The 13,519-nt window shown below is 37.3% G+C and overlaps 2 protein-coding genes across 3 annotated transcripts in view; one reads left to right on the plus strand and one right to left on the minus strand.

The window, feature by feature from the left end:
* Positions 1 to 9,257, minus strand: part of ppp3ccb (protein phosphatase 3, catalytic subunit, gamma isozyme, b) — a 34,532-nt gene extending 25,275 nt beyond the window's left edge. Inside the window, exon 1 of one of the 2 annotated variants that reach the window (XM_077242927.1) lies at positions 8,867 to 9,257. In XM_077242927.1, coding sequence (XP_077099042.1) covers positions 8,867 to 8,918 — 52 coding nt within the window. In that variant the 5' untranslated portion in view covers positions 8,919 to 9,257. The remainder of the gene's footprint in view (positions 1 to 8,866) is intronic. The other variant, XM_077242928.1, reaches the window with a different exon arrangement.
* A 3,599-nt stretch (positions 9,258 to 12,856) lies between these two features.
* htr7b (5-hydroxytryptamine (serotonin) receptor 7b) overlaps positions 12,857 to 13,519 on the plus strand; it is an 8,162-nt gene continuing 7,499 nt past the window's right edge. The window contains exon 1 of the mRNA XM_077242006.1: positions 12,857 to 13,396. Within this exon, the coding sequence (XP_077098121.1) occupies positions 12,930 to 13,396 (467 nt within the window). The 5' untranslated portion in view covers positions 12,857 to 12,929. The remainder of the gene's footprint in view (positions 13,397 to 13,519) is intronic.

Genomic DNA, 13,519 nt, shown 5'->3' on the forward strand with positions numbered 1-13,519 from the left:
TTTTGACTGTACAAAATGGATTACAGCTTTGTGCTTGAGCAATCCAGACCCTAAATTGATTTGGAGCTACCCGTTAGAACATTGTAACAAATGTCTAAATTTAAAGCAGCATGTTTACAGTCACGACCTTAACAGTGTGGTGAAGTCTCAGAGTCTCTCATAGCATCCGAGACCAGGGGTGTCTCCAAATTAAGGAAGTGCGGCTCCTTCACAAATTCAAAGCCAGATGGTGTGTGATAAAAGTGCTGAACCATACACACAAAGGTGTTACTCCAAATATAAATATTTCTGCCCAAGATTTTCTGATCCACTTTCAGACATCCATCAAAAGTAACTCAAAGCTTCTATCTATATTGTTCAAACAAGATTTTTCAATGTTCAGAACCTGAACCAGCCTAATTATTCAAGATTTTAAGACCAAGTGTTGGAAAAATATGCAGTTTTGCACATCACTATTGCTTGCCTATGCAAAACTCGACACAATGTTACTAGGGTGTTCTGGGTGGTTGCCATAGCATTGCTATGGTTGCTGTTCTGAGTAGCTGCTAAGGTGAACTGAAAAAGTCAACATGATTTATTTTATTCTGTTTTATTGTCCACCATCCAAAAACTGTACCTTAAGCCACACGATTTGAGGTATCATTCATTGTCACAGCACAAAGGGTGCGGTATGGGTTACATGCTAATGTTTAATACTAAAGCATTATGGATTTTGAAAACACCAAACCCTAAAAATATTTTTTTCCCCTAAATATCATGATGCAAGGGTGTTCTGGGTAGTAGCCATGCCATTGCTATACATTTTTTCATCTTTCGGCAAAAAACTTAAAGCTGCCATTTTCAGCCGATAGGCTAATTCTCTGCGGCCTAAATTTCGATGCACCCCTATTAAGCACTAACCTTAAATCTCAATATAGTGTTGGTAACACATTATGAAAGTTAGCATTACGGTTTGTCACAATCGGATCAATTTGTGAGTTTTCTGAACTCTGATTATGAAGTCTGAAATTTTCTTGATCGGTGACTGAATAAGTTGACCAATGACACTGGCTGAATGCCGTGATTTGCATTTAACTGGTTTGGGAGAAGAAGAAAAAAACTAACACAAAAACAATACTGGCACGTGATGCAACACTAACTAGCATTGCTTCAATTCTTTCCCTGAATACAGGCGAATTAAACTGATGTGTGAAACTTGGTTGCAAGACGACAATCTATTACTCAATTCATTACGATAACTGAAAACATACAGTTTGCAATGAGGTTGTCTGAAAAGTGCAATGCCAAGCTGCCTGTCAGATACTAAAAGTGAAACATATGAACGGTAATAACGGTTACAGTTATTGGTCTGAATTTGGGACTCTCCCACAAAGCTATGTGGGTTATCAGAACACATATGGCCACAGCTGGTCCCGTCCCTTCCCCCAACCAACGTGCACAGGCCTGGTTCAGAAGACATGAAGCCCTTGCAGTTGTGGAGAAGACAGCTTAAACAAACCCTTGACAATCTGGGGGCTGGGATTTTACACTCAGACACCGTGCGCATGGGCGAGCAGCATGCAAACAAATGCCTGCTGGAATTGCTCTGCAACCCCCCGAGCCTTAAGCTATTTTCAGTTGCAGGAATTCAGCAACATTCAAACCAGTTTAAGAGGAGTGGGGAAGTTACGTCCTGAAGTTAGGGTGGGGTAGAAGGCCAGCTGTTGGCATCGACAGGAATCCTCTTTGCTAGGGTCACAGGCCAGGTTGGCACGACTCGCTCTACAAAAGAATGTGGGTCTGGCCGACGGCCACGGATTTCAGCGCTGGGACCACAGGCATGATAGACCACAATAAAGCTTCAAGCTCAGATGACAGGAACCTTCCAGGGAATCCAATAGCAGAATTAGGATCAATTTGGGTTTACAAAATCACAATTTTTCGATGACTTCGGAGTCTGCTCAGGCAGAAAATTGTCAGGGGGTGTTGGTCTTGTTGCATGCCACTATGAGGAAGAGAAACAAGGTGAATCTTTCATGCTTGACAGAATAAAGGAAGGACACCTGCTCATTTGCCTATATTAACTAAAGCCGTAACAGGCCTATTATCTGGATCGAGGGTTGAGTTCACTCTTCTGCAGCAGTGGCAGCGAAAATGTGTAACCTCTTAGTGTTGTGCATTTGCATGTGAAAATTAAGCCCTCAGGACGGGAGGGGGATTTTACTATCAAAGTGCCAACATACTGCGTATGAGCTCAAAACCTAACCCAATGAAGGGCCACTTAAAAGGAGGTCAGTTTTCAAGAACAAAAACAGTGCTTTTAAAACTTGGTCATTTCAGCTCTCCAACCATAAAAAGTGTTTGCATATAAATATGCATTTGAAACTAAATTTATTTGGATTCTGTAATCTTAAAGGAATAGTTCAACCAAAAATGAAAATCCGGTCATCATTTACTCGCCCTCATATCATTCCAAAGTTGTATGAATAACTTTTTTCTGTAGAAGATAACATTTTGAAAAATATTTTCAATCTTTTTTAGGGATGCACGATATATCGATCACATATCGATATCGGCCGATAAATGGTCATTTTTGATGTTATCGTTATAGATCCAATAAGAAAATTAGGGCGATATATCAAAGCCGATAGATAATAGATTATTTACTTCAGTTGAGAGATGCGCCCTGTTCGCCATGGCTTTGAATGATTGGAATAACTTTGAAAAGGAAGATAGTTCAGTGCAGCACAAATCTGTCACAAGGCTTCATAACATTATAATAAGAGCACGCCTGTAGAAGCATGATGTGAATTCGTGTTCATCAGTGTTTTAGCATGTCGAGCGCGTTGTGGCGAAAAGAGCGCGTCTATGGAGTTAAGCCTTCATGACAAGAACACTACAGACAAGTTCTCTTGACTTGGGCATTCGCAGCATTTTGTGCCATTGTCATTGCCAATTTTGTGTGTATATATATCTGATTAATCTAATATAGGATGTGTTTGGTTGAGTTAATGAACGATGCAGTAAAGTGCTTAATTGTAGGCTACCGGTGATCATCTTTATCTTTAGCGTGCGCAGCTCAAACAGTAATGCACATTAATAACTATGATTGGGACTGTCACATACACGCCATGATTATAATGAGAATACTATTGTAATAAAACGTTGTGAATTCTCTGGGTTTAGTTGCCGTGTTTCAGTGCGTTGTTGTGGGAATTATTAGCGCGTCCAGGAACGGGGGTTACATGTTCTGACCAGCAGTCAAGTTCGCTTGTGCATTCATGTCATTTTGTGCAGATATATGATAAGTCGTAATATTAAGTAATATAAATATCTGGTTAATCTCGCATAGGGTGCGTTTCGTTGATTTTAACAACCTGATAGAAAAGTTCTTCCGTTTCCCAGTTCTCATTCTCTTCAGTGCGATCAAACAGCAATGCAAAACATTAAAAGCTATGATTGGGACTGTCATCTCATTATAATTGTATACACTATTGTAATCAAAAGTTGTTTGGGGTTCAGTTGCAGTCTTCAGCAACCGTTGAGTTGATAAACTGAATCGCTTTGCTAGAAGGATAAACGTTTGTTCTCTTCCGCTTCAGCATGCATAGTTCAAACAGCAATGATGATAAGCCTAATATTAAAGATCTTTACCATTACTGTATTATTAAAAATGTTTAATTTTTTTTTCAAAAACAACGATGCATTATTATTAACAACTCGTATTATTTTCATCAACAATATGGTTTGATTAAAATAATTTCCTTATTGTCCGTGCAAAGGCGATTCCATTTTATTTATCTATGGCACACATTTTGTTTCTTTATATGCAGCCCAATGTTATACAATGACTTGCATTTAGGTTTTTTTTTTGGCAATAGATTTTTTGGTAACACTTTACAATAAGGTATCATTTGTTAATGCATTAACTAACAAACTAACAGAGAGAAATAGCCTTTGTTAACGTTAGTTAATAAAATATTTGTGTTCATGTCAGTTCAAAGTGCATTAACTAAGGGTTAACTGATACAACTTTGGAACTTAATTTCTTATAAAATGTTGAACTTAACATTAACTAAGATTAATAAATGCTGTAGAATAATGCTTTAGTATCGTTCATTAGTTGTTGGTTCATGCTAACTAATACTAAGAAAATGAAACCTTATTATAAAGTGTTACCATTTTTTAATAAAGAAAGCTGGCCATAGGAGTGTAAAATTAATTTGAAAAGTTAAGGAATCTTACACAGGTTCAAACTAGGCTACTGTATTTTATATGTTTGATTTATGTTTAAGTGTTTGGGACATGGCTTTTAATGGTGAGCCTTTTGTTTTATGTATTCAGGCTATCAAAGTACATCAAAATTTGAATTTAGATTTATCGGCCAATATATTGGTCATTGGCTTTCAAATGTAAAGAATTATCGGTACTAGCCAAAAATTTTATATCGGTGCATGCTTACTTTTCGCTCATATAATGGAAGTCAGTGGGGTCTAACTTGGTTTTGGACCTCACTGGCTTATCGTTTAGACAAAAAGATTTGAAACATTACAGAAAATATATTTTTTATACATAAGCAAGTAAGTTAAAGTATAATATAAGTTGTATTTATAGATGGACTATCCCTTTAAGAATCATTTGGACCAGACCGCATGTATATTAATAAGGAAGCTAGAAAAGTCGTTACTTCCTGTGTCAGCCTGATCTGTGGTTTTATCACACAAACTGTTTTTTGACTGAATATTAGAGAACATTTTAGGTAATAAATCTCATGGACTTGTTCTGGGCAAGGATGACGAGAGCTCTCTTCGGAGGTACAAGCGAACCTAGAGAGACGCCGTTGTGTGAGACGGGCCCGGGGTCCGTTAATCATGTATGAGGACAGAATAATTACACAAGCAGGGTGACGTTGACCCTGACAGCTCTAGTTTCTATCTGTAAATAAGCCAAAAGGTCAAAACATCAAATTTACCAGCAACCTGACAGGAGTCCAAAACTTTATGGCATTAGCTGCAAACTAATGAAACCCCAATTTAAAAAAACAAAAACAAAAAAAAACACTGTACCAGGCAGATCAAGCTCAGGTCGTGGAAATATTGGGAGAAAAATATAAATATTAAATTGGAGGTGGGGGTTTATATGAATGCATCTCTGAAGGGAACTGACTGTCTTCACAAAAGTTGATGGAATTTTTTTCCTATTACCTCCATATAATGCCTATTAAAGTGTACAGCAGTAACAAGGAAATGCTATATCGCTGCTGTTCCATAAGCGCCACCTACAGCCAGATAGTGTATTAGCCTTTCCATTCAGTCCATCTGCTGGTTTTTTTTTGTGCATGTATGTTTTATGTAGCATAATTTCAAAAAGCTAAAGTCAGAACATTCCGTTTTTGCTTTGAATCTTGAAATTATATACTAATTTAAATTAAAAAAATGCCCATGCTACTTAATATAGCATCTTTTTTTGGATCGTGAGTAAAACGCAATGGTTGCCTCATTTCAAATGGATACAGAATTAAAGGCCAGTTTGTTGAGTGTGTATGTGAAGTTTTAGCTCAAAACACCCCACAGATATTTTTATATAGCATGTCAAAATTGTCGCTTTTTGAGGGGTGAGCAAAAAAGCACCTTTTGTGTCTGTTCCTTTAAATGCAAATGAGCTGCTACTCCCGTCACAGAGGGTGGAGCTTCAAGAGCTTGTATGTGTGTGTGTGGCTCCAATTACATCACACAGACATACTGAAAATTTCAAAAACTTTTAGCCTTTTAGGTTCCAACCAGAGATGAGAGACGTAGAACATGTAGAATGCAACAGGACATTTCTGAATGGTTAGTTGATGAATTTATATTGCTGATGTGGAGTTAAGTATCTTCTAGTCATTGATTAGCATATTCTGTCATGATAATCTATAAACCGCGTTCCCAGGGGCAGGGTTTATGTAAATTATAGGTTTGGTGATGTCACTAACCCGGGTGGAATGTCGTGTAGCCCCTACCAGCCATTTGTTGTAGTCCTTAAATTTCCATAAAAGCTTCCTTTGCTTTGAACTTTGAGCCCTGTAACTTTGCAGATGTTGTTCATGCTCAAACAGCAACATTACAAACTAACTAAAGTTAGAAAAGGGATATCATAATCAACCACCCCTTTAAAAAAAAAAAAAAGGCAACCAATTTCGGCCCATTTCCTTGTAACAAAAAAAAACAAAACGTGAAAAATCATGATTGTGCATCCCTAGTGTTGATGTCTCCCCACAACCACCAAAAAAAAAAAGCTACAAAAACAGTCAGCAACCCAACTTGAATTGCTCTTTCATGCCAACCTCACAAGCTTTCAACTGACTGCTGGTCCATGTTTAAATACACAGCACAACAACTGCTGCACTGTGTTTGCCATTTTCAGCAGTGGAAAGTGAGAAAAGAGTTGCGTGGAAACGTCTAGCAACTAATCAAAGCTTTTAAAGGCACTTAACCTCAGCTTTCCTCCGCCTCCGTGGTATTGTTCCAAGCAAGGCTCGGCTGATGAATGCGGAGTAGAAAAGTGCCGCTGCGATCCCTTGATTCCCCACGCTCCGTGCTTTAGCTGTGGGAGGACTCATCAAGACACGGCCTTGGCGAGAACCTCAACTCCCACTCAGCACTTCAATCATGCTGGAGTTCATTCTCACAAAGATTATAGTCCTTTTAAAGACCAGCTTTAGTTATTTTAGCTTCCAAACACAATATTTTCTGGACGAAACAACAGGCGAGCATGGAAATTTTTTCTTTTTACACTTGATCTGACCGAATTCACCTTTCATCGCTCAAAAAAAAAATGCTTACCCAGAACATCTCAAGGTGGTATCAGAATACAGTATATGACGGTATAACTTATAAACCTTTAAAGACAGATCTACTACTATGAGGTCCGAGGTTGTTAATCAATGGTATACGTTTTTGTTGAAGCCATCCATTCACATTATTTCAACGTACTCTTAAAATAACTGTTTAAAAGCGTTTAAAGACTTTTAAAAATCCCTGTGGGAAAAATGAATGGAAAAACACCACTGAAAACATGGGCTGGCACTAATGCACTCTATTAACACTTGCATCATTCCACAGACAATGTTCCCTCTCCGCTGTCTTGTTTCGTTGAATAAATCTCAAGTTCGAACCTTCCACAACATGGATGTCTGACCACCGAGGCCTACAAATAAAACAATTTTTCAGACAGCCTACAATTAAACATACGTGTAGCGTAAAATCCAGGTGTTGGAGTGCTTAAACTGAAAAGAAGCATTCAGTGAAACCTGGAACTAATTTGAAGCTGAAATGCTCCTGTTCCTGCAAAACAGGGATCACAGATTCAAGACAGAAACAGGCTTCGGCTCTTTTTAATGAGGGCGTTTTTTTTTGTCTGTGGCGATTTAGATCGCTGAATGGTCTGACTTGGGAAGGAAGATGCAAGTCATACGAATCCAGAACTAGACTACTAGAGAGCCCAGTGCTTTCAGCTCATTACAGAGACCGTCTAATTGAGCACCATCAGCCAAAACACATTGAGATGACAGCAGCACATAAAAGACTGGGAGGAGAGAACACACTATATATGTCAGCGGTCACACTAGTTTTAATCAAAAACAAGCCCAAGTTCCCCAGGTGCTTCTATACCCGTAAAGCTACGGACCAAATGATCCAATTAGCGCATTACTCTACTGTGTCTCACTCCTTTGATATAAGAAACTCCCACGAGCCGTTGATAGGGAGCTGATGCACAACGTAACCAGGGGTCAATCCTTTCTTGAGTTTAAAGATTATTTGTATGAGGTTAATTGGGATCACACGGATAACTTCAATTAGTTTAGTTTTATCTCAGTCAAGGGAGCAAGGTAAAGTAAGTGACACAGTTTTGAGCATAGGTCCATAAGGAGCCTAGCGTTTTCTGAACTAAACTGTCTCAAGATCACTGATGTCGCCTAAATCCCAAGGAAGGATGGAAGCAAGAGGATGAAAGCAAATGTACTACAATAATGTGAATTAATACTAGCAGAGTCAATGTTGTGAATGTAAGGCATGCAAACCTCTACAGTCCTACTGAAAAAGTAAGTGGCTTTTAACCTCACCAAAACATTTAAACATTAAAAAAGTTAGATGAATCTCTCACTTTAAGATTTATGTTTATTCAGTTATATATATATTACATATAAGAGTAAAAAAAGTAGCAATTTCTTATTTTAAGATTCATGTATATTAAGTGTAACCAGAAAGACCACCAAAATCTGTTTACATTTTAAAAAGTTAGATACATCTCTACATGCAGACAAAATCCTTTTATATTTTAAAAAGGTTGCTGTGAAATATATATATATATATATATATATATATATATATACACACACACATATAAATATTTTCCCTATATACACACACATATATATATATATATAAATTATTAAAAGAGAAAAAAACCTGCAATATGTAAAATGTTTTTTTCTTCTTCTTGACACGGCTTTGGCAGTTTCAATTTCATGAATCACCTTGGCTTTGCATATTCAGACCATTGAGTAACATGCATTCCCACTAATATCCTTACAATGGTCTAATTCACTAAGAGCTTTCCTTCTGCGTACTGTTTGCACACTGCAGCTTAAAACTTCATTGATCTCTTTTAATTCATGCCAGTCCATCCCATACAGCCTAAGCTAAACTCTCAAATTAGCCATCAACACATGTTGTCATTAGACTTTCTAAGTTATCCAAAAGTCAGTCAACACAACAGATGTCTCTACACTTGTTTATCTTTATATTACACATAAACTGAATGTCACCCATCAGCTACCAGAGCGGGTTAGCTAACACAAAACCAGCTAAACTGAATAAAAACGTACGGTTTCACATAGAAGATGTACCTTTTACGAGCCGTTCGGTGGTGGATTGTTTATTCTGTTCCTTCCCCGACATACTTCAGTGTTTCTCGGTGGAATAATTGTAATTCCTCCTTGTAGCTGAACCCAGCTAGTCGCCTTAGCCCGCTAGCTCGGCTAAGCTACTGACGTTTCAGTTCGCGAGGAAAGTCCTGACCGCTCCGCTATAAAAGCGGGTAAACGGAGTCAGCGCGCTCGTCCGGGTCGGCTTGTTGATATGTACGCTCAAACGGTGGGGGAAAGGGGAAGGGGGAGCCCACTGTAGCGGCAGAGTTTTATTTTCTGCCGTGTCTGTCCTTCGGGTTTGCTCACACAGGCGACCCAGCTGCTGTCAATTTCTCCGAGGGAGTAACGATGTCCGATTCGTGAACGAATCGTTCGGTTGAGTCGGATCTTTTCAGGGAATCGTTTGAACCTGTTCATGAATCATGTCTGAACGGCTCGTTGACGAATATGACTGAATCGGTTCTTGAGTCAACAATTCACCGACTCATCGACAGAACTGTGTCCCCTCCCTATATGTTTAAATTGTAATTTATTTTTAAAATGTAATTTAAATTAAACATAGCCTAAATAAAAAGACAAACCATTAAGACAGATAAAGACGTGCTGCCAGAGTAGGCTAACAAAATGGAAATAACTTATTACATTAGCCTACACAGGGCACAAAAGATTAATATATAAATACAGTTTTCGTTGCTATAGGACTAACAGGGCTTTGGATAGTTTCCTTATCTAGATCAATGAATAAAGAAAAGAGAGGTTTAGAGCCTGAAACATTTTTTTTACAGGCCTATATGTGAAATTTAGCTAGCATGGCATAATGTTATGTAATAATTGTAATATTTTCCTTCTCTTTTGGGTATTCAAACAATCCAAAGAAACATCTTTAAAATAGAAAGAAAAGTCACTTACAAAATGAAATAGGATAAACAGTAAAAAATTGACCACAATTTCTGTGCGTAGATAGGCTATATAGCCATAACAAGCGAATAACATTTCTCAGAACAGTGACAGAAAGAGCAATTATTAAGGCTATAGTTGGGGTAAACTTTATTAATCAATTTAAATTTGATTTATTTTTAATTAATTGGTAAGCAGATAGACTGAGGACCATATACCCCCAATACTCTCTACAATGTAAGGAATTGTTACTAGCCTAGTGATGTTACACTTTTTACATGTTTCACTATTACATTTTTTGTTGCTCGAAAAGCATTTGCTTCCAATCATTGTGTCAGTTAAGTTCAAAGAGATGGGCTACATGGCCATGGAAATGTAGAACCATGCAGCAATAAAGACACTCCAGAGGTAATGGCATGGAAAACAACAGCACGTTCATTAGCGGTAGAAATTTTGTATTTCTGTATAATTAAAAAAAAAAAATTCTAAACAGGTGAACTAAAGTAGGCCCCTACACTTGTTTTGAACCAGTTGTAAAGAAGAGAAAAATTCACTATTTTTGTAGACAATATTCTTATTGTTCCATAACTAATAGCATATCTGTGTTGAGAAAAGTTGTTTTTATATTAGAGTCCAAGCCAATTATAGCATCTAATGTAAATTAGAAAGTTTGATAGGGATGGTTGCAACATTATAACTACAAAATAGGAAAATATCCAGCCCATCAACTTTATAAAAAAATTATTAGGGATAATATTCCAAAGTGAAAAGGCCTTATTAAGGAAATTAGGAAAAGTTGTCAATAGCATAATAGCCCTATTCCTAATAAAATGTAGGCTACTGGAAAAATATTATGACTTAAATGTATGTATTTTATCAACTTTTTTTTATTAATTTGGATTAATTTTGAAAATCATTTTATTAAAACTCGTTGTAATTATCAACATGTCCTTACAAATGGCTTAATTTCAAGATTGGACAAGAACATAAATGCCACGCCGGTGACGCAATCACGTCACGACGTAAAAGAATTGCTAAATTGGTTGCTGAACCGGTTTTTTAAAATGAGCTCTTCAAAAGAACCGATTCCAGAAAATGGCTCAGACTTCATGAGGGAAAGGAGGCGGGGGGACAATAAAAAGGCTGTGCGCGAGATGTTGCCAGTTTTTGTCAAGCGACCACAGTGGCCTGTAAATAATAAATATGTATTCTGGTTTGGTTTTATTGTAACTCTCAAATTCCGTGCCTCACTGTTTTGTCTTTCTTATTTCTTGTTTGATCCACTGAGTCGTCCTGACTCCCTTCTAGCGGATTAAACTCTAATCCATAGTGCAAACGGATTTCCTACAACATGGCGACTTGTGCTCAGCATACATATTTGTGGGTAGTGTAGTTTTTAACATACATCTAGCGATGTGTGAAGTCATGTGCATCGCTATTAAATTATCTTGTACGTCCGATGATTTTGATTATCCTACATGGATAGCTATGTTAGGCAAGTACAATTATATTGAAACACATCGTGGAGGTTAGAATTATGAATGAGAGATAATTCATAAACTGCCTAATTCAGCATTGTCACCTAGTGGTCAAATAGAGAAAGGTCAGATTGTTTCATTGTTCAATGGTTTATAAACCTTATTTGAACGATAGGCTATATCATTTATGTATGTAGGCTATAATGTATGTAAATGGTAAATGTAAATACTGATTTTCACCAACTGTTCATGGCCACAGCAGATGTATAAGGGACCAGATTTATATTTTACTACCCCATAATAACACAAATGTTTTTTTCTTCTAATTTTTGGCTTTGGGGTCAGGCTCAGGCCTATTGTTTTTTCTGCACACTGTAAAAAAATATTTCATTTTGTTATCACAACTTTTTTTCTTTTGTCAAATCAACTCATTTGATCTAATATTTTGAGTTTCTGTTAATTAAACCACTCTCTTTCATTGTGTAACTCAAAATTTGTATTTCAATGAACTCAACATTTTAAGACAACCAGGTTACTTAGGCTACTTTTTTACGTGAAATATTTTAAAAAATTGAATTGTTTACAGTGCATTTATGAAACTGAATCAGAGAAACCATTAATGATTTTTGTTGTTTTAACATTGACTGTAACGATTATTATGGTATTACTATATCTATGGAGTACATTACAATATAAAGAGAGCATTTAACAGTCGAAGTCTATTGCAGTACTGATGAGGTGATTATCTAAATATATTTCTTAGCCTTATAGCTAATATGATGTAGTAGGCCTATATGAAAAGTTTTTGAAGCCAAGATTCATCCCCAGAGGGCGCGCTTCTACTACACAGAGAGTTATGCATGAGCATTAAAATATGAGTAAGGCGAGTGTTTGCTTTAATAAAATATAGCCAACCATCTGAATAAACAGTCTCAAATGTGTTATCATGTTGGAACATGGTGATTAAACATTTTTAATTTTATATCTAACACACTACAGACACAAAAAGGAGTGTTTCGGAATTTGATCATTATAGGCTACTGAATTAATTAAAACTGACCTAACTGCTCCTGAACAAGCAATAGGCTATTATTTTTATGTATCTGACTTATATTATCATAGCTTTCACAATAGGCCTAGATAGATCTAATATTTAATATTAATATTAATATAGAAAACTTGACGTTGCTTTGCAACAAAAATAATCCATAAGCATTTATATCAAAGCTATTATATTGTGAACCAGGACTGGAACATTGTATTGACCAATCAGAAGCCAGAATTTTTCTTAACGACGTAGGCTATAGCCTTCTTAAATTAGGATATCATAAAGTTATTTAATATCAATGTTCTTTTACCAACGGTTCGTTTAATTGGCGTTAATTGAAAGCATATTTTAATTTCAAAACTAATATTTTTTATTTTGTAAGTGTTATGCACTAGCGTGTGTCAGGGTTCACTGGCAGGTTCCCTATTCTTCACAGAGCGGCTCTCAGAACTACTTATTCTGCCCCTCAGAGGCCGAGAGTTCTCTGCGTTTCTCATCACTCTCCTCGGATGTAGGTTGTTTGGACCGCTGAAGCCGGACTCGGAAAGGTCGTGGGCACCATGACGTTCACTGTCCACTTCAGGCGCGCGGAAGTTTTATTCAAAATATCGATACAGTGATGTTCACGACACATGGGGCTGAACTGGTTTTGGGTTCCAGAAAGACCGAAATCGCTTTTTTCAACGGGACAACTGAATTTCCCCCCACTGAACTAATAACCACAGCGGACCCCAAAAGTAATGAGTCGTGTGGGGAGCAGCAGACTCTGGACCTGGACTTGACTAAGACTGTGGTCATTGGGATGATGCTGAGCACCATCACTGCGGTCACTGTGATGGGAAACACTCTGGTCGTTATTGCGGTGTGCGTCGTGAAGAAACTCAGACAACCGTCCAACTATCTGCTAGTATCTCTGGCTATAGCTGATCTTTCTGTGGCAGTAGCCGTGATGCCTTTTGTCATAGTGACTGACTTGACAGGGGGCGTCTGGCGGTTTGGGGAGGTTTTCTGCAATGTCTTTATTGGGATGGATGTCATGTGCTGCACGGCTTCAATAATGACATTGTGTGTGATCAGTGTGGACAGGTAAGATCAGAGTTCGAGATTCTTTAAAGGTTTAAGTTCTTTTAAAGAAATTGAATTCATATGCAGTTTAGGCAAATAATTTGACACTTTTTATTAACAAACGTTAATGTTATAATACTTAAC

This window comes from Siphateles boraxobius, unplaced genomic scaffold (genome assembly GCF_051911475.1).
Source record: "Siphateles boraxobius isolate OS27281-9 unplaced genomic scaffold, OSU_SipBor_1 25, whole genome shotgun sequence".
Lineage (NCBI taxonomy): Eukaryota > Metazoa > Chordata > Actinopteri > Cypriniformes > Leuciscidae > Siphateles > Siphateles boraxobius.